The 24,728-nt window shown below is 41.0% G+C and overlaps 1 protein-coding gene across 1 annotated transcript; it reads left to right on the top strand.

Annotated features, from left to right (window-relative positions):
* Positions 1 to 2,260: 2,260 nt before the first annotated feature.
* Positions 2,261 to 17,756, top strand: LOC149447665 (serine/threonine-protein kinase SBK1-like). The gene is made up of 4 exons (XM_089652258.1): positions 2,261 to 2,345; positions 15,076 to 15,255; positions 16,106 to 16,308; positions 17,055 to 17,756. Exons 1-4 carry the CDS (start codon positions 2,261 to 2,263, stop codon positions 17,754 to 17,756), a joined length of 1,170 nt encoding a protein of 389 aa, XP_089508384.1.
* Positions 17,757 to 24,728: the final 6,972 nt, after the last annotated feature.

Genomic DNA, 24,728 nt, shown 5'->3' with positions numbered 1-24,728 from the left:
TTATACATCGAACCAGCATGTAGAACACAAGTCACCGCAAATATAAGCAATACAGTGAAAGTGTAACTGACCGCCATAACGTCTCCTAAATCTACGTATGAAGACTGAACAAAGACCCCCACTTAACCAAAGGTCCTCTAAACCACAACCTGGGTCGCAGGATACTCGTACCGGCCTTTATCCCCTCAGCTTCTTTTTACTGCATACAATGCAGGGCCACTGAGTAGATTCTCTACTTCCTTCATAACATGCACTGTGAGGGGTCATCATATACTAGAAAAGACTGTAAACCTTGGGGCTCAATCACATAGGCGCTCGTCAAGTAACATCTGTTTACTTTATGTACTAGTTCTGAGCTGTTTGCTGTATGGACTCACCAGCACAGCCAAGTTTGAAAGGTGAACGCACCCGGACGCACAGGAGCTGCACCTGGCCCTTCATACCTGTCAAACTGCGCAAGTCCATACAGCCAATGTGTGGCCATTCACTTTGTATGGGGTGCCTGCACACAGCGCAGCACTGGGGCAGGAAACCTAAGAAATGCCTCTTCTTGCTGTATGGAGCTGAGTGCCCATGTGAATGAGCCCTTAAAGTAAATCTAAGACAAAACTTTATTTTTTCACTTTAGATAGAGTAAGGGAAGGTTAGAACACCTGTCAGGTTGTTTTTCTGCCATTTGTGTCCCATAGGGAGATTTCCCTTCACTTCCAGTCCCATAGCCAATACCCGAAGTGAGAGAAAATCTCTCAAAAGTGAGGAAAAACCGGGGTGTCACTAGAACTAGTGCCCTTATTGGAAGATTTCTCCTCTCTTCCTGCTTTGGTGTCAACCCAACATTCGGGATTTTCTTGTATTTTCACTTTCAATGATAACGGATGAAAATGATAGACAGTATAGAGTCAATCTCCCTAAGCTGATTCACATCGGTGTGACTTGTCATGCGATCTGACAGTTTCAAATCGCATGACAAGTCGCATTCTATTGTCAGCAAGAGAATCGTTGAAATCAACGTGTCTCTGACTTTGCAGTTCTGCACAGATTTTCAAAAAAAGGTTTCTGCACTATTTTTTGCAATTTCATTTGCGACCTGCATAGAGATCACACAGATGTCAGCCAAGTCACGCCTGAAATCACACGGACAAGCGGCTTTGAAATTGTGCGACTTCAAGTGAAGTCGCACGATTTCAAATTCGGATCCAGTGTGAAACAAGGCAAAATGGGGGCACAGATCTAATCCGTTTCTACTCCACTCTACTCAAAAAAATTGTCTTTATTTATACTTTATGGCTGCATTTACACCTGAGCCAAACATATTTCAAGCGATTTGCCAGTAATTTCTCTGTGTTTTGTCGCACATATACATGTTTTTTGTAAGCATTATTCATGTGTTTTGCAAGTGTTTTGTAAGCTTCAGGTGGAAGAGGAGCCTAGCTGAAAAATGCTCATATAACTGCGCATAAATGCTTGTCTTGCACGTACTCAGATGCGGCTATTGAATTCCATGAGACTAAATATCCACCAATCTACCCAAAAGCAGCTCCTGCATTTCATTCAACAACAGGAAACACACTTCAAGCGATAGAGTTTACTAATATGAACTAATGTGAGCAGGTACAATTTAAATAAATGGATTTCTACTTGTTGAGCGTTGTCACATGTAGGTATAAACGCGACAAAAACACTGAAATATGAATGGGGTCTTAATAAGGAATACATAAAAAAGAAGGAACATATAAAAAAAACAATTGGTTGTTTAGGATCCTTCTTTAACCACTTAAGCATCAGAAGATTTTACCCCCTTCATGACCAGGCCATTTTTTGCTATTCGGCACTGTGCTACTTTGGCAATTGCGCAATCATGCAACCCTGGACCCAAATGCAATTTTTGTCACTTTTTCACACAACTAGATATTTCTTTTAATGGTATTTGATCACCACTGCATTTTTTTATTATAAAAACAAAAAATGAACTGAAAATTTTGAAACCTTTTTTTTACCTTCTGCTAAAAAAAGAACCAATAATAAACAAAAATGTAATTAACTTGCAGGGATAAACCCACTAGTTTCACACTTATACCGTAAGTGCCCAGGGCTCATATGCTCCACACCTAATTTAAGCCATCTATAAAATTCTATACGAATCTATTCCAATATCTGAGACCAGTCACCTATACATGCACAAATGAGCAAACATTCTCAATTGCTCTCTTACCCTACGGCAGTGGGAAAAAATGTGGGTGTCCACTTCTAAAGTCTCACGATGTGTGATGCAGAGAGAGACTGCCTACAAGATGCTCCTATTCGGCGAAAAGAGCTGGAAGTTCGTCTTCCAGAAGTGGGCATGGGTACCTGTCAATACCAGATACCGGCTCCCCCCAAAAGGTGCCAAATGTGGCAACGGAGGCGGGGGAGGCAGATAAGTGGAACTTCCAGTTTGGGGTGGAACTCCACTTTAAAGTATAACTAAAGGCAAAACTTTTTTTTCTAGTTTTGGATAGAATGGAGAGAAATTAGAACCCCTGTCAGTTTTTATTGCTCTGTGTGCCCCTGTAAATGAGATTCTCCCTCTCTATTTGTCCTATTTACAATTTTTTATTGAAAGTGAAGGTAAAACAAAATTCAAAATTTTGGGTTGCCCCAGAAAAGCAATAGAGGGGAATTCTTCCAATGGGGATCTGGGGGTCCCTGAGGAATTCCCTTAATTTTCTGGGATTTGTTCTCACTTCCTGTTTGGTTATGGAACAGGAAATAAAGGGAAATCATTGCAATGGGACAAAGCGAAAAAAAAAAAAAAAATCTGACAGGTGTTATAACCCTCCGTTACTCTATCCAAAATGAAAAAAAAAAAAGTTTTGCCTACAGTTCTCCTTTAATTGTACCTAAGCAATATCCTGAAAAATACACCTTCTATCTTAATTACCTTCTGAAAAATAGCTGTGCGCTTACTGGTATGTGAGTGTGCCTAGGCACTCCTTTACTTACTGCTTCACATCTGTATATCTGCAGTGCAAGATCTAAGGCACTGCTGCCTATGACTACAAGATCTCAGGAGATTTCAAGTGATTTTGGTGCTGCCTCTATAGTGCTGCTCCCAGTTCTCCGTGCTGGAGGCTGTAACATCAGGAAGCAAAGCCCTGCCCCTACCAAATGGCCACCTCCACATAGTGATACAGTGCAGAACAATAGGAAGTCAGTAATGGGGGAAGACTGGCACATACTAGCCAATACTGGTGGCTAGTACTTTGTGCTCTGTCTGGCTTATTTTGGGCACAAATTCTAGAGTTCAGTTAAGCTCAAAGTAACCTCCCCACAATACCCTGTCCTAACAGGGATCTCCTTCATTTGTCAATTGGGAGCTGAGAAGAGAAGGAAGAGCTTGTATATCTGCTTGACGTCCACGCACTGTACGTTTACTACTACAGTGCAAGCCGGCTGCTCAAAATCACATACAGTGGATATAAAAGTCCCAGCCAGAGCCCAGACCTGAATCCGATCGAAAATCTGTGGGGTGATCTGAAGAGGGCTGTGCACAGGAGATGCCCTCGCAATCTGACAGATTTGGAGTGTTTTTGCAAGGAAGAGTGGACAAAATATTGCCAAGTCAAGATGTGCCATGCTGATAGACTCATACCCAAAAAGACTGAGTGCTGGAATCAAATCAAAAGTTGCTTTAACAAAATATTAGTTTAAGGGTGTGCACACGTATGCAACCATATTATTTTAGTTTTTTTATGTTTACTCCCCCCCTAAAAGATTTTAGTTTGTTTTTTAATGGAGTTGTAGTTTATAGATCACATTAAAGGTGGAAAAAGTTCTGAAATTATTTATCTTTGTCTCATTTTTTTACATCACAGAAACCTGACATTTTAACCGGGGTGTGTAGACTTTTTATATCCACTGTTATACACACATGATTTTGCTCTTCCAGGTAGGGAGTGCGCGCCCGCCTACCCGTGCTGTCATTGGCTCCCTGTCATGCTGATCAGTGGGTCTTGGCCAATGATTCACGGCTGGGACCCACCGATCGTCAGAGCTACTGACAGGAGAGAGATCTTCATTGGCAAACAAACAAGGTATACCTGTGCTCAAACCCAATAGCTAGTACATGCATTTATCCATCAGGTGCTAAGGGGGTGTAACCACATAGTAACACTAGAAATTCTGAAGGACCCTCTGCTCACTGGTATATACCCTTTCCAGCACACTTTACAACAAATAGGATATCAGAACTTCCTTGGTAAACAACACAGATCTCTCTATTGACAGTGGGGATGAGCCAGTTTTTGTATCCCTGCAAAGCACACAGTACACATATCACATATAGTTAGGAATACAGTTAACCCTTTGATCGCCCCAGATGTTAACCCCTTTCCTGCCCAGTGTCATTAGTACAGTATCAGTGCATTTTATTAGCATAGTCTTAGTGTCATTGGTCATATTAGTGTCAGTTACTTAATGTCAAAATGCCCGCCATACTATCACAGTCCCACTAATTTGCTGATCGCCGCCATTACTAGTAATAAAAATAATAAAACAAAAATAATTCCAGTATATATACCATCATTTGTAGACACTATAATTTTCACGCAGCCCAATTAACATACACTTCATTTACCAAAGACATGTGGCAGATTACATTTTGGCCTAAATTCATGACAAAGGTGTATTCTCTTTTTTTATGGGATATGTTTTATAGCAAAAAGTAAAAAATTATTTTTGTTTTTTCAAAATTTTTGGTGTTTTTCGTTTATAGCGCAAAAAAAAAACCAGTGGTGATCAAATACCACCAAATGAAAGCTGTAGTTGTGGTAAAAAAATAATAAATAAATAAATTTCATTTGTGTACAGTGAGGCATGACCGTGCAATTGTCAGTCAAAGCCTGGCCTTGGCCTTGTCATGAAGGGGGGTAAATCTTCTGGAGGACAAGTGGATATTCTAGCCAGCATTTGTGAGCACCAGACAGCATAAAAATTGGGTAAATTATAAAGAACAAATTTTCTTTTATTTGTAATATAAAAATAGTTTTAATGTCCTGTAAAATAATAGGCACCACAGGGCCGTGCAATACCTAGATTTCCCCATCCTTGCAAACACAATTTTAAAGCAGAACTAAAGTTCACAGACTATTCATCTCCATTCCTGCAATGGGGCCATTAGATACAAAATGAATTGGCTCAAATCGCACGGCACCTGTAGGGAAATCACATGTGATTCGGACAAAAATCCCACTACATTCCTTTTCAAACCACGTGCAATTCTTTGCCCTTAATTGATTTGAGCCCTTGATCTTGTATAGGCTCAAATGACACCGTACAAAGAAGGATCGGTTTTAGGTATTGGAGCATTTTCATGAGTACGAGTACTTTTGCAAATGCTTAGTATCGGCACCGATATGGATATCAATATTGGTAAAACCCTAAATATAATGCTTGAAAAATGCCCAATTAAAAACTCCTGTATAAGCACTTCCATAAGAACTTACTGGATGTGAATGGAGGCTAAATCACAAACACAGCAAAGCAGGAAGAAGACTCTGCATAGGTAATGAACAAATATGACTTCCCCCCGTGTTCATATAAAATTTTAACCCCTTTACGCCGGTACCTCCCAGCCCTTTAAGAGTTTCAGAAGCCGGGAGGCGGGGTTTAGGGTCATGTGACCGCCGTGATTCGCTCAGATCAATGTAATTACGTATATGCCATACCTGGCCGATGACCCCAGACTGGAAATCTCTATAGTAGGCATCATTACTCCAGTGATCTGCACTCCAATGCTGAGCACCTGCCAAGCTGGAGCATGTCTTTGAGCGTGGGAGGAAAATGGAGTACCCGGAGGAAATCCAAGCAGGCACAGGGAGGACATTATGATTGTACCATTCTGTTTTGACCTTCAGTTGAACCACTTGAGCTCCAGGTTTCACCTTCTTCATGACCAGGGAATTTTTTGCTATTTAGCACTAAACTGCTCTACTTTAACTGGCAATTGTGCGGACATGCAACACTGCACCCAAATAAAATTTTTATCACGTTTCACACAAATAGAGCTTTCTGTTGGTGGTGTTTTATCACAACTGGGTTTCTTATTTTTTATTATATAAACAAAAAAGACAGAGAATTTTGAAAAAAAAAATATTTATCACATTCTGTTATAAAACATAGCCAAGAAAAAAAATAAAAAAACTTGAATTTCTTCAGGCCAAAATGTTTTCTGCTACATGTCTTTGGTAAAACATCCTAATAAGTGTTTATTTCTTTGTTTGTGTCTACAAAGTATTGTATATAGTATCTCACGGAAGTAAGTACACCCCTCACATTTTTGTAAATATCCTATTATATCTTTTCATGTGACAACACTGAAGAAATGACACACCTGTGACCTTGTAACACTAACGAGTCACATGACACCGGGGAGGGAAAATGGCTAACCGGGCCCAATTTGGACCTTGTCACTTAGGGGTGTACTCACTTTTGTTGCCAGCGGTTTAGACATTAATGGCTGTGTGTTGAGTTATTTTGAGGGGACAGCAAATTTACATGTTATACAAGCTGTACACTCACTACTCCACATTGTAGCAAAATGTCATTTCTTCAGTGTTGTCACATGAAAAGATAGAGTAAAATATTTACAAAAATGTGAGGGGTGTATTCACTTCCGTGAGATACTGTATGTTTGAACATTGACCGATTCTGATGTACTTTTTTTTACGGTTCAGCAACTGGGGTAGCAAAATTTGCCTGGTGAGGCGGCCGGCTGACGAATGCCTTTAAAGAATTATTTCGTCCTCAGCACCTAGGGCTGTTTAAGCATCCATCAGCAGCGTCTCCATCATATGGTGCAGGATTATCTAGTGGCAAGAGCAGACTTGGAAACCTTTTCAACTAAGGATCCACTGGGTTACTTGAGGATGGATCACTGGCCAGAAGTTGCTCAATATGCAATTGAGCTACTGGCCTGTCCTGCAACCAGCATGCTTTCTGAACAGACATTCAGTGCTGCTGGAGGTTTTGTGACGAATAAAAGGGTGCATCTGTCCACAGACTCCATTGACCGGCTGACATTTATCAAAATGAATCAGTCCTGGATCAACAGCAGCTGTAGAGCAGGGTCCAATCCTGCACTGATCAAGAATGACTCTAAAGGTTACGGTGTGAAGGCAGCACCAACTGTTCGCCTGCCAAACCCCCTCTCTTAGTGCACAGTCGCCACTGCACACTTTTGCTTCTACTGCAGCCTTACGCAGTGTGTTCCTGGACACTGCCGAAGACAGAGGTGAGAAAACTCTCCCCAAAATAAAAACAAAATTACATTTAAAAAAAAAAAAAAAGAAATAAACATTGTGGGTCCACCCCCCCTTCCCCAATCCATACCAGGCCCTTAGGTCTGGTAGGAAGGTTAGGAGGGACCCGGCTGTAATAAAATTCAAAATAAAGTGCATGGGATTCCCCCCAAAAGCCCTACCAGGGCCTATAGACCTGGTAGGACCTTTAAGGGGAACCCCGCCACCAAAAAATGGGGGGGGCATGGGGTTCCCCCTAAATTCCTACCAAAACACAGGCCTGACAGGAAAGGGGGGGATGGGGACGATGGGGACAAGGGCCTCTTCCCCACAACCCTGGCAGGAGGGGTCATTAGCATCAGAGTACCCTGCTGCGCCCCTTGTGCAATGAGTAAGGGGTAAATTTTGAAAAAATAGACTCCAGACTTTTGAAAATAGTTGAACAAAAAATAAAACTGCTTTTGACAGGTCATGTATGCTTTTCTTTGTTTTTTTTTTCAAAAGCCAATACCAGTCAGCTGAGTACTTGCTGCAATATAACAGGTCTGACAGTTGCCAGCAAGATGTAAACAATTGGGCAGAGCTAACTGCAGTGGCGAGTGGCAGAGGGGTCAGTGGGCGTCCGCTTTTTCTTTTTTTTTTTTTTTTTTTTTTTTAAAGGACTTGTCAAAAACAATTTTGTTTTTTTGTTCAATTTAAAGGTATTTTTCAAAAGACTGGTCTCTTTTTTTTTTTTTTTTTTACTGAATGTAACCCTTTAATGAATGTGTAGGGGTACCCCCTTACTCATTCACAAGGGGGGGAGCATCAGGGTGCCCTGTAATTTAAAGGAGTACCCAGATAATGAGCCTCCCTGCCCTCAGACCCCCCAAACCACCAGGCCAGGTTTGTAGGGAAGAGGCCTTTGTCTCCATGTCGAGGTCAAGTGGCCTGGTAAGCCATGGGGGGGCACCTACCCTACCAGGCCTGTGCTCAGATCAAGGGTCAGGTAGGAATTTGGAGGGGACCTCACACTTTTTTCCACCATTTATTGAGGTGCGTGGTTTTCCTTTAAAAGCCCTACCAGGCCTAAAGGCCTTTTTTTTTTTTTTTTTTTTTAATACTTTAACCTCCCTGGCGGTATGATTATTTCAGATTTTTGGTGCTGAAAGCGGTACCATTTTTTTGCATGGAAATATGTATTTTTTTTATTGTAGGCTGTAATTTTTAGGAAAAACTCACTGAAATCTGTCCGAACAAGAGTCTAGTAAACATCCCGGGTATGATAAAATTTGAAACACAAAATCATAAATTATAATTTAATAAATAATCATAAAAATAATATAAAAATAATAAAAAATTGAATTCAATAATATAATCAAACCAAAAACACTGAAATGTGAAATAGAGCGCCAAGTTCGCACATTGCTGAGCTCAGTCGCAAAATCGTTTTCCCCCACGAATCATTATCACTCAATTCTGCAAGTGGTTCTGATTTACTATCGCTGTTCTCTAGCTGATCTAAACCGCTTTTGACCTAAAGGGACACTTTTTGGATGCCATGGACATTTCTCAGTTTCCAGGCAGAAAGAACAGACAAAATGCAGGCAGGGCGCAGGACAAAGCACTAGGGACAAAATGTATGTGAAATAGGTTGAAACAGCAATGTTTTACTGTGTAGAATGTAAAAAAAAAAAAATGACATTTTTTAAAATTTTTAAATTTCCCGCCGCCGGCGGCGCCCGTACGTCCCGACGTCACAGGGACAGGACACAGAAGCCGGATGCCGGCATCGGCCGGAGGAGATGGCCGGGGACGCTGCAGGGGACACATCGTGGGAGCGCAGGGTAAGGTAAGGGAAGAACACATGCCGGAGCAGCGCCGCATGGTATTCCCGAGTGTAGCTCGGGGTTACCGCTTTTGGTACTGAAATGTTACCCCGAGCTACACTCGGGAATACCGCCAGGGAGGTTAAGCAATGAAAAATGACTAGCCCTTTAAAAACTTTCTTTTTTTTTTCTTTTTTCACTGGTTCATGTTCTTCAAGGCAGTACCCAAATCCCCATGCCCCTTTTTTGGCCAATACCTTGCATATAAGCCTTCAAAATGGACACTTTTGAATTTACAAGTTCAAGTCCCACAGACTTGTATTGAGTTTGAAGTATGTGGTCGAATGTTCAATACTTTCGAATGTTCAACTGCGAACTAAACACGGGGGTGCTTGGCCCATCACTATTGGACACCATCAGCAGTTTTTCCATAGGCTCTGAAGTGAAAGTCTACCTTTCAAGTTATTTTTAGAGCAAGTGTGCTGACTAATTTCAGGTTGCAATTTTCATCCTTTTTTTATGGCTCTAGTGCCGTCTCTGCGTGCATGTAGGTTGGCCGGATCAGACAACCATTAATCCTAAATTAAAGGTGTTGGCAGAGCTTCTTTCTGTCCATTCAATTCATCACCTTCAATTATTTCAAAGGTCTTTCTTGGAAGCAGACTTTGTGTTGGTGATGCCGCTGGGCCTCACCACTACCTCCTTGGAAAGCAAAGTACCCCAAATTCAGCACTATGCGGGAGAACATTTTCAGATACACTGCTGCAAGAAGGTGTGACCCAGTGATGACACACAGAAGTTGCTGTAACTGTTTGACACAAATTGACCTTGTCAATTATATTTTCATGTAAGGTTTGCTTGCGTTTTTTTTGTTTTTAATTTGTTCACTGTGTATCTGGTATAAATGCAGCTGTGTGGCTACCATAGGGCACATTTGCCACATCGTAATTGCATGACACTGCAGAATACATAGGGATCTGATTTCTATCCAAAAGCGTTGCGTGATTTTTAAACCTCTTTTTATGTAGTCTGACATGAAAAGATGATTGAGCTCTCCTCATAATGCTATCTTCTGTATTTTGTATATATAGTCTTGTGGTCACTGCACCAGGTAAAGAATATGATAAATTCTAAGTACTGATTTATATCTTTTTTGTATAGAAAAGCTAGCTGCCATTTGTAATTCTACTTTCGCTATTTCTGCCTCTTTATTTCCACTTCAATACAGATTTAACATTGGCTAGGCAATTCTTCTAGACAAGTCACTTTTAGGCAAAAGTTAGTAAGCCCCTTTTTCCTACATTATTATTCTTAAAGGGAATTTATCAGGGTGGGCATGTGGAAGCAGTTAAAGGAGCAATCTCCGGGGTATCCTATTAGCTTTGTGATTTAGTTGCAATAGTGCCTTCCACAGTTTGTCTTGACATGTTCTCGTTATACTCGCTGCATATTTGGAAGAATGCTGAGCCCCAAAATGTTGTAAGTGATCTATAGGTAGAATTAAAACCATCAATTGTGTTTTGTTAGGGTTTTGGGGTTGTACTCGACATGTGAAAAGAATACTTAACTAAAGATGCTGTTTCAGCCATGGGTCCCTCCATTATATGGCATGGCCGATGATCAGCACAGACACATGCTTAACGCAAGCTCTGAGTCGAGACAAATATTTCCAGTCTAGCTGTGTGTTATATACTGGACTTGTGTGTACGCAATCGACAACTCACCCCCCATGCAAACAGAAAAGGAGAGCAGTGGTCTGCCTTGTCCAAATTATTATTATTATACAGGATTTATATAGCGCCAACAGTTTGCTCAGCACTTTACAATATAACGGGAGACAATACAGCAACGATACAGTTCAATACAAGAGGGTTAGGAGGGCCTGATCCTTGGAGCTTACAATCTAAGATAATCACATTCCTTTGTTATTTAAGGTAATCAGACCTCATACAGCCCTTTAACCAAAGCTTGGAGACATTCTTAAACATTTGTGAGACCAACATTAATAGATTGTAAGCTCCCAGGATCAGGCCCTTCTAACCCTCTTGTATTGAACTGTATTGTTGCTGTATCGTCTCTCGTTATATTGTAAAGCGCTGAGCAAACTGTTGGCACTATATAAATCCTAAATAATAAGGAGATGTGCAATTTGCAATTTCCCAATCAAATTGTAAGATCTGTGTAGGTATGGAAACTTAAATTTGCTAATGTAAGCGCAATCAGTTTTTTAGGTTAATTAGATCTATAAAATTTGCTCAGTTTAGTTCTATTATTCTTATTTATTTTTCATGTTTGATGCCTCTTATTTGACTAGTTTGATAAAATGGTATTTTATTGTTATGCCTCTGTGTCTGTCTCTTTCCTCTGTGCAAATGGTGTAAGGGTGTCTACAATGCGCCATCTTTGGTCTCACTATTCCTTGTGGTGAGTCATTAGGCTGTGCAGGAGGGTCCCAAGGTTGCTGGGTGGGAAGTTGGCATACAGGATATAAATTTCAAACCGCATTAACGTGCTTGCTATCACCATGGGTAGCTTTTAGCTGATGCCAAATGCAGTACAATGTGAAGTAATGGGCCAAATATTTACATTATTTGGGGCTTTTAACACCAATTTTTAAAGTGGTAGTAAACTGCCCAAACAATTCTAAAAAATCTTCTCCCTGCAAGTTTAAAAGCATAATGCATACTAGCACATTATGAAAGACCTGCTGGAAAACAAAGCCCTCCAGCAGAGTGCTGTCACAGCTCCCCAAGGCTTCCATCTTCACCTGGTCTTCCTTCTGGGTTTGAAAGCTGTGGCCATCTGATCGGCCGAGCCGCGATGTCCTTACACCCCTGCGCATGCACACGGGAGTTTCAGCTGCGGCACAACTCTCTCAATGGATGGCACCCCATCCACTGAGGACACAGTTAGCGTGCACCAGTGACATCACCGGTGCGTCTACAATAAATAACTCCTAAAGGACATATTTAGGAGATATTCACAGTACCTACAGGTAAGCCTTATTAAAGACTTATCTGTAGGTAAAATATACCAAAATGGCTTTACTTCCACTGTAAAAAAAACTATATGAATAAAAGTATATCTCTTCTTACCCTGCAGCCATACCCTTACTAGGTCTACAGTATATGCAGTAATGTGCATTACAAGTTTGGGTTCAAGGCTTCATGTTATTGCATACACACCACAGTGTGCATGTTTGTTTATATAGTGCGGGGAAGGATATCAGGTTATTCTTTCTGTGTTAACTGTGGAGATTCACCCTCTTTCCCTCCCAGTGACATGGTTCAGTAGGATAGAATTGTGAGAAATGTAAAAGCTTGGTCTCATTAACCATTAGACAACTGAACTTTCAAAACCTAACACTTTTCAAACTAAACTCTAATCTTGTATGGCCAGTGTTAGTTACTTTGAAGGCTAACCTATTAGTGGTAATGAACTTTGGCCCCCATATGTAGGATTCTAATTACTTGCGAAGATCCTGCAACATTTTCTGTAAAGGGGTGGACCTGCTACCTTGGTTTAGCATGAAGCCCCATACTACATTGCTCCAGTAAATGGTAAATTCCAGACTTGATGACAGACATGTTGTGCCATAAAGAAGGGGTTTGTGGTCACATAGGTTACCAAGTCTAAAGAAAACAATTAAATATTGCTAAATGAGGACCTGCAGGCTTGATTGATAGGAGTGCCAAAGAGCAATAAAGACAAGGGAGGGAGGGAAGGATGTGCCATATGTAGAAATTAATATCTCTCTATCTACACATAGACACACACACACCATTGGCAGTGTTTTTAATATATATCATTTTTTGTGTACACGCCCTCTACCTTTTTTTTGCACCAGAATTTTATCTTATCAAAAGAGCAATGATAGTAAAAATGAACTCCAGGCAGATGGCTAAACCAATGAACTATATAGGAGCCTTTTAGTGGTCAAAATATTGTAATTTTGGGTTTGATTTACAAAAACTGGAGAGTGCAAATCTGGTGCAGTTGTGCATGGTAGCCAATCAGCTTCAAACTTCAGTTTCTGGAAGCTGATTGATTTCTATGCAGAGCTGGACCAGATTTTGCAGGCTCCAGTTTTAGTAAAGCCCCCCCCCCCCCCCTCCTTGTCATTGCTAATTGGATTCTAAACACTGTGGTTTTTTCTGTGTTAGGTGTGTCCCAGAAAGGGAGGAGTTCTGTATTTGCTGCAATTCTTAGCAAACAATACCTAGACAGCTTTTTAACTACATAACTAAATCAAAAGTTGATTAGATTGCTCTACCCTGTGCTTGGGTGGAGTACTGAGCATGCATATAAAGTAGTAGAACTTTACCATTTACATCTCCAGGTTTTACTAGTAAACAAACATTAAACAATAGATATGGAAAGACAGGGGAGACCTTTTGTTGTTAGACCTGTGTATTACTAGAACACTGAATAGGGTGAAAAAAGGCCAGAATGTTAGCTGCGGTGCTTTTAAAATCAACTTTACTGCTTTAAGGGTAATTCAATTTTTAAACACTTTATCACAAAGTTAATATTTTATCCTGAGACTGCAAAACAATCAAGAGTTGCAGAATGATATTCCCATTCACATCTAATCCTCAATTCAATTGACAGCTGAGTATCTTTTGTATCTATTGTATCTTGGGAAATAAAACCATGCAAACCCATGCAGTTTCAATACAAAATACCACTCATTTTAATTTCAAAAATTAAAAATTACATAAAAACCTTAATATGCAAATCATAATCTTATATATGCAACCATTTAGATATTTAATAGCCTATAAATGGCTAAACTAAAGCCCTTGTTTCACCAAGTAGCCAAAGGTGTATACACAATTTAAAAATAACTGAAAGGCAAAACTTTTGTTTATTTTGGATAGAGTGAAAGAAGGTTCGGATATTTGTCAGTTTATCATTTCTATCTGGGAATCCAAAAGTTGAGTTTTTTGGTTCTATAGATGTCAATGGAAGTGCTGCATAGAAGCATGTAGTGCATTTTTGATGAGTTTTAAATCTGCCTAGCTACAAGAAAAATAAAACAAAATTGCATCAAAAACACAGGTGCAAAAAACACAAAATGCAATGGAGAAACTCAACCTGCATACGTGTGAAGGTAGCCTTACTCTATCCCCCTCCCCCCCCAAATAGTTTTGCTCTATTTTAAAAAAAGAAAAAAAAAACTTCTAGTATTACAGAACTGAGCAAGGCTCCCTCACTGTATAGGAGATCATTTTATTTAATATATTTGTTACACACCATTGAACAATACTTTGTTATTTAGATTTGTACATTTTTGTTCAAGCATTGCATTAAAATAAAAATTATAAAATGTGTGATGGTTAGTAAATGTTCTGTAGTAGGGATGAGGTGTTGATACTAATCAGTAGAAGCCTAATCATTCAGATATATATTTGAATAACCTTTTGTTAGAATATCAAGGTTTTGCATAAAAACCCTGTACAACCCAACAAACCAGCAGTACACAGGCTAATTGGAGCTCTGACCAAGATATTACTTAGATTTCTGTAGTACACTATATTAGGAGTGACACTATAGTCATAAAATGGTTTATGAAACTTTAAAGAAATTAAAAGTTCCAATAAATCATTGGAACAGAAGATATTTAATACCAAGACCAGAGTAGTGAGAATTGGTCATTTCCAACCAATAGTTGACATCCTCTACAACACCAGTTTGCATAGACCTAATCTCGCCAAGTTTTAATTTGAACATGTCAAATTTCCTCAGAGGCCCACATTTCAACATTAGCAATCTAAAACCTGGGACAATAAAGACATGCCCACTCCCTACTACCTCTTGTGACCTGAACCTGTAGACACAAACAGAAAGGAATCACCTTGATTGGTTAAGTTCAAGTGATGCCTCAATTTGCATTCTAATGAAGGTTTGTGGTTTCCTGGCTTGAATCCTGGCTCAACTTCTCTACAAAAAGACAAAAGATAGTTTGTGGACCTCACATATCTTCTTAGGGTCCTCAAGATCTTTTGGATACCGATTTCTGCACAGAACATCTGATATTGCTATATTCACAATGGCAGCCCACCTAACTTGTGAGAATGAAACAATTGGAGAAGAGCGATACGAAATCCTGGGACATCTTGGCGAGGGTAGTTATGGAGAAGTTGTGATGGCTGTTGACAGGGAACTGGGTAAGTGAATTCTTAAATAATTACAAAAAAATTTCTAATTTGCAGACCATTTGAACATCTAGAACAGATAGCACAAACATTAGCATCTTTACTGATTAAATGACCTTATTAGAGGTAGGGGTTTTGTTGCATAAATTTGGGGAAAAGACCATGATGCACAAAGATCTAATTCAGCACTGACAAAATATAAAAACTGGTTGAACAGTGCAAAATCCCATTCAGGCAGCTGGCATTGTTCCTACAGAAAACAAAAGCCTTTCCACCTGTTATCAATTTCTTGAGTTGGTCCTTTTGCATATCTTTAACAACCTGCCATGAGTAAAACATGAAGGCCACATATTTTGAACTCCTCCTGAAAGTGCTAGCTACTGGTTGTTATGCCACAGAGCAAGCCTTGATATTTTACAAAAGTACATATTTGCATACAGGTTCCAGGTCAGGGATTCTATAAATTCAATTGGGTAGATTCAATATGGCAGCCAGGTAATTGGCATTTTGAAGAAGAGCTCACCAAAAGCAGGCTTCCTTTTTCTCTCATGACAGATTCATGATGATCACACACAGTTATAGTGGGTCATAGGCAGCTAAGTATGTAACAGATTTGACTATAAACTGATGGTCCACTATGCACAACCTAGACACTTGGCATTTAGATGGGAAGGGACAATAGATCTAGCTGCATGGGCAGCTACATATCTCACTGCTAGCGAGGGCCTAGAGAAGATGGCTACATTTTGAAGAAAAGCATCCAGTCTATGTAAAATGAATGGGCTCAAGTATTGGACATCACCCAGAGTTTTAGATGTCCAAGTCTTATTGTAATCAACTTTGTTTCCCTCCTCTTTAACAGGTAGCCTTGTTGCCCTAAAAAAGGTAAAAAAGGAGCGAACCAGACTAGAAGCCTTTCTTCATGAAGTTTGCATGTCACTCTTTGTTACTGGACACGAGGGCATAATATCTACCCATTCGAGAATTCTGGAAAACTCAGACTGTTATATGATCAGCCAGGAATTGGCACCTGCTGGATCTCTTCACTCCATCATCCAGCCAGGGGTAAGTAAAGCTAATGAAGTAGCTGACACTTTAGCATTTGCTTGCTAATTCTATAAATTTGTCCTAGGGATCCTGGAGATTAATAGAAACTGGTGTTTTGTCATGGATGATACTTTCTATATATTGCATGCATTTATACCAAATATTGTTGGCCTGGTTGGAGAGAACTAAGGAAGGGCTAAAATCCCCAGTCAGCTATTTTCTCTGCACCATCTGGGCAAGATTTTCCTTAATCCAATCAAGAAGTTGGAACAGGATGTAGTAGGAAGTCTACAACGTTAGGGGAATTCCCCTCTTAAACAGTTGTCCCCATTGGATGATTTCCCCTCATCTCTTGTTCTGTGACAACTGTAAAATTTGCATTCGCCATTAATTTTGTCTTTAAAAGCAGAAAGACAAAAATAGAGATTACATCCCTCCTTCCCCACCTCCCTTCCTAGTGGGCACATAGATAACAATCATGATACAGGTTGTGATCCTTCACCATTCTATATTAAAGGTTAGTCTGGTGTTTAAGCCAGAGGTAAAATTTAAAACCAGTTAGACCTCCCATATTTCCTTCATTGCCCAATTATTGCTGAAGTAGTTGGAGATCGGTTGCACTGATGTTCACATAGAATTCCATCTGCAGATTTAAAAAGTAACCAACGTTGTATTGAATTTGATATTATTGAATATTATTTTTTAGTAAAATAGTGTTATTTTAAAGCCAAATATCATATAATTAATTGTTTTAACTTTTCCAGATGGGAATTCCAGAAAAGCTGGTCAAACGGTGTGCACTACAGCTTACCCAGGCTCTTGAATATATGCACAGCAAAAACCTGGTGCATAGGGACCTAAAGCCGGACAATATTTTACTTATGGACAAGACATGTCATAATGTGAAATTAAGTGACTTTGGACTGACTCAGTTTGCCGGTACAGTTGTTCCATCAATGGCACCCCTCAACACATTCATGTCCCCGGAACTTTGTGAACTGGAGCACAGGGAGTCAATTGTGGTGGATCCTAGTGTTGACATCTGGGCCCTTGGTATTGTATTGTATGTTCTTCTCACTGGAAACTATCCATGGGAAACGGCTTCAGCTCAAGATCTATGGTTTCAAAGGTTTATTTACTGGCAGAACAACTCTGACCATGTTCCACCACCAAGTGGTTGGGAGAATGTCAGCAGGAGGGCTCAAGATTTATTTCACATACTTCTTGCCCAAGACCCCAGCTGCAGGAACCAAGTCAGAGTTGTTCTAGATTTTCTTCATTTTCCTTGGAACTTTGAAGTTGCCACCCAAGAAACCATGGATCTTGTGGAGCAGAAGGAAGAGGAGGATATTGCAGCAAAGGACAGTGAGGTAGAAGTCATTGTGCTGGAGAGTGAAGAGGAAATAATTATAATAGAAAATCACGGTGACATTGAATACATTGTTGTCAATTATTCCGGCTCTTGAATTTGCTGCAGTTAAAATCTCAGCAGTGCTTCTTTTGAAAGAGACCAGCAGTACCTAAGCTCTGAAGTTGAAGTCTAAACGGACCCCAATTATTGTCCTAAAAGGAGGAGAATAGTTGCAGAGCTTCTCTGCCCAGCTCAAACCATCACCGTCATCTCAAAAATATTACTGAAGTGGTGAGATAGAAGGAACAGGGACAAGCATTTATCTTGTGACTATTTCAAAGGTTTTTCTGAGATGTGGACTTTGCACCGTGATGTCACCGGGCCTCATCACTACCTCTTTGAAAAGCAACTACCTCAACTACAATTCATGTTGCCGTCTCCATGCGTTTGTATCTATAGTGTCAATGCAATCACTGCACCAGGTATAGAATGCAATAAATTCTAAGTACTGGTTATACCTTTTGTATCGTGTAATTCATCTATTTTTGCTCTGCCTCTTATTTCTCCTTCAACACAGATTGAAAAAGTGTTACAAAACCCACAACAGTAAAATCAGTCTGTATATGCAGTAAAGCATGCTTGTTATACTCCCTGTGGAACCTACGGGGTTAATCCTCTGCATTGTGTAAAAATGTAGTTTGATCCTGATTTCTCTGATCCTCTCCTTCTTTCAGTGTCCCCCTCTTAAGACATTGTGCGGAGTCACTCTGCACATGCTCAGTTTGGTATGTATTACTAGGGTTCTTTTTTTTTTCTTAGGAGAGTGCATGTGATTAACAGGGCCAATCAGCACTGTCCAGACAGAGGTCAGGGGTTCTGCATCCTCCTAAAGCAAAATGCAAAACTCCTCCTACAAGCTTTAATCAGTGCTCAGCTGGACACTGATAGAAGTCACAAGACTGCTCTAACTGCTGATGAGCAGTTTATATTTACTAAAATAATTGGATTTCCATGTTTAGTGTACTGTGGGAGACCGTATATAGTGAATGCAGGGTCTGGGGTTTAGTAACACTTTAACGTTGACAATACATTATTTATGTAAACTGCGCAAATCCCCAATCAACTGAAGTCACAAAGCTGCAAGTATATGAGGATATTGTCTCTTAAAAGACCAATTCAAATGGATACTGTGCTAGGTGAACCCTTAAAACTTTGTGAGCACTATAGAAACCTTTGCACCTCTAAAAAGCGATCAAAAATTGAAAATAAAACACTAAATAATTACATACATATGCCCTATGAAGACCCTCACCCCTCTGAAGGGCGATCAAAATTTGAAAAAAATTAATTGAATAAACTGAGTGCAGTAATCATAAATACGTGTAAGAAACCATTATATGTGGTCAAATTAACCTAAAATGTCATGCATTATCCATGAGCCCTATGAAGACCCTCACACCTCTGAAGAGTGATCGAGGTTGAGGATAGGTCAAATCTCAATGTGAAAAAAAAACTCCTCAAATATACATAAAGGTTAGTAGAAATTTTTCAAAAACAGTAACAAAATGTCCATATAGACTTAAACCATAGTCCATAAGTATGAGAAGAATATGACAATAACATGAATGAACATTTTACAAAGCTGCAGTTTTTTTTAATATGGGCTGGAGCCCCCAGACTGCACCGGCTATTTTCTGGAAAAGGTAACCAGCCCATACCACACCATGCCTGGCCTAGGGTCAAATGGCAACCTACGTGAAGATCCAGCATATTCCAAGTCATTAAAGGGTTACTTCACATTTACCAAAAAAAACATGCCCGTGCAGATAAGGTACATAAATGGCCCACATCCATAGCAAGGGTATTATTTCACTTTAGTCAGAGCTGAACACTTTGTTTTGATCTACATAGCTAGTTTTTTTGGTAAAGGTGAACTAGGCCTTTATCCTCACTGGGAAGGTTATACATCGAACCAGCATGTAGAACACAAGTCACCGCAAATATAAGCAATACAGTGAAAGTGTAACTGACCGCCATAACGTCTCCTAAATCTACGTATGAAGACTGAACAAAGACCCCCACTTAACCAAAGGTCCTCTAAACCACAACCTGGGTCGCAGGATACTCGCACCGGCCTTTATCCCCTCAGCTTCTTTTTACTGCATACAATGCAGGGCCACTGAGTAGATTCTCTACTTCCTTCATAACATGCACTGTGAGGGGTCATCATATACTAGAAAAGACTGTAAACCTTGGGGCTCAATCACATAGGCGCTCGTCAAGTAACATCTGTTTACTTTATGTACTAGTTCTGAGCTGTTTGCTGTATGGACTCACCAGCACAGCCAAGTTTGAAAGGTGAACGCACCCGGACGCACAGGAGCTGCACCTGGCCCTTCATACCTGTCAAACTGCGCAAGTCCATACAGCCAATGTGTGGCCATTCACTTTGTATGGGGTGCCTGCACACAGCGCAGCACTGGGGCAGGAAACCTAAGAAATGCCTCTTCTTGCTGTATGGAGCTGAGTGCCCATGTGAATGAGCCCTTAAAGTAAATCTAAGACAAAACTTTCTTTTTTCACTTTAGATAGAGTAAGGGAAGGTTAGAACACCTGTCAGGTTGTTTTTCTGCCATTTGTGTCCCATAGGGAGATGTCCCTTCACTTCCTGTCCCATAGCCAATACCCGAAGTGAGAGAAACTCTCTCAAAGTGATGAAAAAATGGGGTGTCACTAGAACTAGTGCCCCGATAGGGTCACTGTACTTTACACCCCTGTACCCATATAGTTCTGCCCCCACACCCTGATCTGTGAGTCCCACAGGTCACTGTACTATACCCCATGTATCCCCAGAGCTCTCCCCTCACACCCCAATCCCTGAACCCTGACAGGTCACTGTGCTGTTCACACCTGTGTACCCCCACAGGTCTCCTTTCACAACCCCATTCCTGGGCCCTGACAAGCCACTGTACTGTAATCCCCCCAAGCCCCCCTATCCAGAGATCTCAGGCATCTCCTGTTGCTTGGTTACATAGATAAAAAAAGGACAGGCTGATTACATAACAGGACATTACACAGACATCTGGATGGTCTGGGGCAGGCATGTCGCACTCAGATAAAACACTGGCCCCCACAAAGACAATATCTTCAAGGGGGTCACACCGGGAGAACTACAAAAAAAAGGGAAATACGCCGGTTTTGTGGTGAGAATATTGCTGCATATTCCGTGCTCTAAATTGTGGAATGGTATAAGACAAGTTCTATGTGGTGTTGCACCAGCTGCGCCAAATCACATGACAAGTGCTATACTTCAGTGACCGTTCCCGTGCGCCAACATAAGCATGCTTGGATCTGGCGCCCCAACACCCCCACAAGAGCAAGTAATAAAATGGCAGGAATCACTTTTATGATGTTGTCACAGCAAGCGCTAATTAAATAGGCATACAGAATTTGGTTGACTTGGCACATGGAAAATGTGCCAACATTTCCACTAAAAATGATGTATTTCCTTCCATCTGTTAATTGGTCAATATCTCAGAATTGTGACATACTGGGGGGGGGGGGGGGGGGATTAATTAGTCTTCACTGGAGCACAGCCAATTAGCCTTTACATTTCCATTTTCTAACCTGTGTGGGGAAAAATAAAAGCTGCAAGCTGATTGGTTGCTGTGGGCAATGATAAGAGTTGGGATGAAACATTTTCTATGAATCTCTCTTTATGGAAATCATGAGAGAGAGTCCATTTCTCTAATGGGGATACAGCCAGCAGTACAAATATGACAGTGGATCTAACCCCTCACCCCTCACCACTGACAGTTGGCATTCTTGTAAACAACCCCTGACCTGAGGCTGCCCAAAATAGATCTCATGGTCTATGAATACAAGTCCTGTGTCCTGTACTGTATGATCCAGAGAAAAAGGTTTGTCTTTGGTTACATGTTACACACATGTTACACACACCAAACATCGGGGCTGAGTTTGGCTCTAACCAGGCACACTGATCCCCAATGGTGCTCACTGATACTGATAGCACAGACATTACAAATGAGCCCATATTCAAAAAACAAACCTAGCTTGTTGATGTATTTCAGTGTGTTACAAGCAGCACTATTGACACCTGCCTACATCATTGGAAAGGACCCCAAAAGCAGGCTTCTTTAAGCTTTACCTGTGTATTAGGTGCAACACAGATTTCTCTTTGTGTTGGATTTCATATATCCAGGACAGAATACTGAGCTCTGTGATTGTCACTCTGCTAAAAAAAAATTGGAGCCTCGCTGTGGAAAACGGCAGTTGGCAGAAAAATCATTTGAATTTTGTTTCCGGTTGGTATCCTAGCAACCACGGAAACTCAGTCCACAGGCAGCGCAGCCACAGACAGTCAGTGTGCTTCTGCTAGCGATAGTGAACACACTCCTTTTTTTGTGCTCTGTGAGATCTCATTATAACGTGTTATAATGAAGTGGACCAGGCCAAAACTACGTTTCCGATATCATCCATATAAGAACAGACAGGAGGTCACCTGGAATACCATCATAGGGAGACCTTTTGTAGATGATTTGGATAAGCCCACTTTATCACATAGTGGGTTGAAGGTGGAGACACCTCAGCAATTCCCCAAAAATCGGGAAAGCAAACATGGGAACTCTGATGGGAGGAAGAATTCTGGAGAGGGAAAGAGTTCCAAAGAGGAGAGTGCCATGAACAGAGGAAAGAAGCGCAGATCCAACCAATCTGCTGAGGAAGAAAGACCAGCAAAACAGGGACGATGTGGTCATGCACCGAGTTGGGCCAAAACACCATGTGCTGTCATATTGCCCAAGAGGAATAACAAGAGGCCAGCATCAGATCCAATTTTCTCTGCACCTCCAAATAAGAAAAGGAAGATCGCTGCTGATGAGACAAGCAAGAATGATCAACAGCTCGTCGAGGTAGTCAGCGATAGATTTCACCAGGTTGTCAGCGATATAGTCGGCGAGGTAGTCAGCGAGAGAGTCGCTGAAGTTGTCAGCAAGTCAGCCAACGAGGCCGTCGTTGGGGTTGTCAGCGAGCTAGTCGATGAGGCTGTTAGCAAGCCCGTCGATGAGGCTGTCAGACAACCAGTCAACCGGGCAGCCGGTGAGAATGACAACAAGGTAGTCAGGGATGTGCCTGGCACCAAATTAGAAATGCATCCGCCAGCCGACTTTAATCTTGACAGCTTTATCTTTCATAAAATACTCGGTCAAGGTAGTTACGGAAAGGTAAGTAATCAAAGATTTATGAACAGAGGGTTTAATGCACTGCGAGTTAGTGGTTATTATTATTGCCAGTCGGCAAATAGTAGGTCGTAGGTGGAGGTCACACCACTCTATTCCTTACCACTTCCCATTTACACTACACACACTGAGCTGTGCTGCTCAATGCCAAGCTGAAATCCATGCTTTCCCCATAGGACCAGTTTACACCAGTGTGATACATTAGTTGGCGCTCGGTTACATTGGAATAGAATGCATGTAAATGCAATGTGCTTTAAGAAAGCTACAATACTGGTATTTTACACCACTCATGAAAAAATAGCATGCCAACGCACATCATCTCCAGTGCGTTTACTGTGTTACATGGATGCAACGCGAGTAGAGTGAATCCAGGCTTACACACTAAGTCATGTTTAGTGGTGTACTGTCTGTCGGGGGTGTAATACACAAAAAGATGCAAGACAGAATTACAAATCCTTTGGTATATAAGGAAATAAGCTGACGTACATTTAAACTGTATATAGCAGATTGCATAACGTTTGGCTGCACAGCTTCATAGCCTTTAGCCCCAATTTATGAACGCTGAATACAGACTTCAGAGTGAGCGCTGGCTGTGATTTGCTAAAAGCCTACTGCGGCTTGCTAAAAGCCTATTGAAAGCTATCCCCAATCCCTAACAGTCTAGAAGTTACTGACTAACAGTCAAAACCACTGAAAACTTGCACAAAATCCGGCTGACTCCCCGTTCTATAAACTGTTTTCAAACTAAGACTAACAATCGTAGCCAGGCTGGGGGGGTTGCTGCTGGACCCAGAGGTAACCTTTTCAGAACCCGGAGCTGAATTGCTTCTAATCATTTGTGTCCTGTGTTTTTTAGGTCGCCCTGGCATCCCATCCTGCCACCAACAAGAAACTGGCAGTCAAGGTGGTACAGAAGAGGAAATTACTGCAAGAAGAACCGAAAAGTGTCCTCGTAGAGAGACAGATACTGGAAAAAGTTGGACGGAGTTCCTTTTGTACACACGCCTATGGAACCTTCCAAACAGAAGTAAGTTTCACATTCCTATCAATCACTCACTCATCAAATCACATCCATGTTATCCATTTGGACTCCAAGTCCAGCACAGACCTAGAAATAAATCCCAAAACCAGAAAAAAAGGAGGGATGGTCCAGCTTCAAAGAGGCTAAGACATGAGAGAGTTATGGTGGCTGCCAATGCAGAATTTGGGGAATTCTGGTTCTCCCCAGCCGTCCTGCTCTTACTTTGGCTTTGCTGTCGGAGTCACTGACTTGGATCAGGTATAGTCCTTGAACTTCTCTCATGATAGAGTCACTTCAATAGAACCTGTCACAACATGTTTGCATGTTAATGGCTTCTATATATTGCTTACCCACAGAGGAATGACGTTCACCATACATTGAAAGTTCCTGCCAAGCATCGCGTTAACTTAGTCTTAAAGTGGATGGAAAGCCAACACTGAACATTTCTTGTTTGTTCACACTTGGTCTATTAAATAGATCAAGCAGAGCGTGTTGTTATATCTGTTTAATAAGTGCAGAAAAACACTTGTGATCCTGTCAGAATTCCAGCGCTGTCCTGAGTCATCCTAAGCAGTCTTATCAGCCCCGCTCACTTCTCCTCTGTGAACTACAACACAGCTCCCCGTATGTTATAGAGATGAGGATGGGGAGAGGTGTTCTTAAGGATGGGGAGAGGCATACTTATTGTCCTAGGATGACAATACGGCACCTCCATAGACATAGAGAATAGTAAGTGAGCGTAGTCACCCTAGGACAAGAAGTAGATTAGTGGTAGGATTACAAGGGGAAAATAAAGGAAGACATGCTG

The sequence above is a fragment of the Staurois parvus genome, unplaced genomic scaffold (genome assembly GCF_062004578.1).
Source record: "Staurois parvus isolate SC_StPar_1 unplaced genomic scaffold, SC_StPar_1.0 ptg000678l, whole genome shotgun sequence".
Classification (NCBI taxonomy): Eukaryota; Metazoa; Chordata; class Amphibia; order Anura; family Ranidae; genus Staurois; species Staurois parvus.
This window is presented reverse-complemented; position numbering and strand designations above follow the sequence as displayed.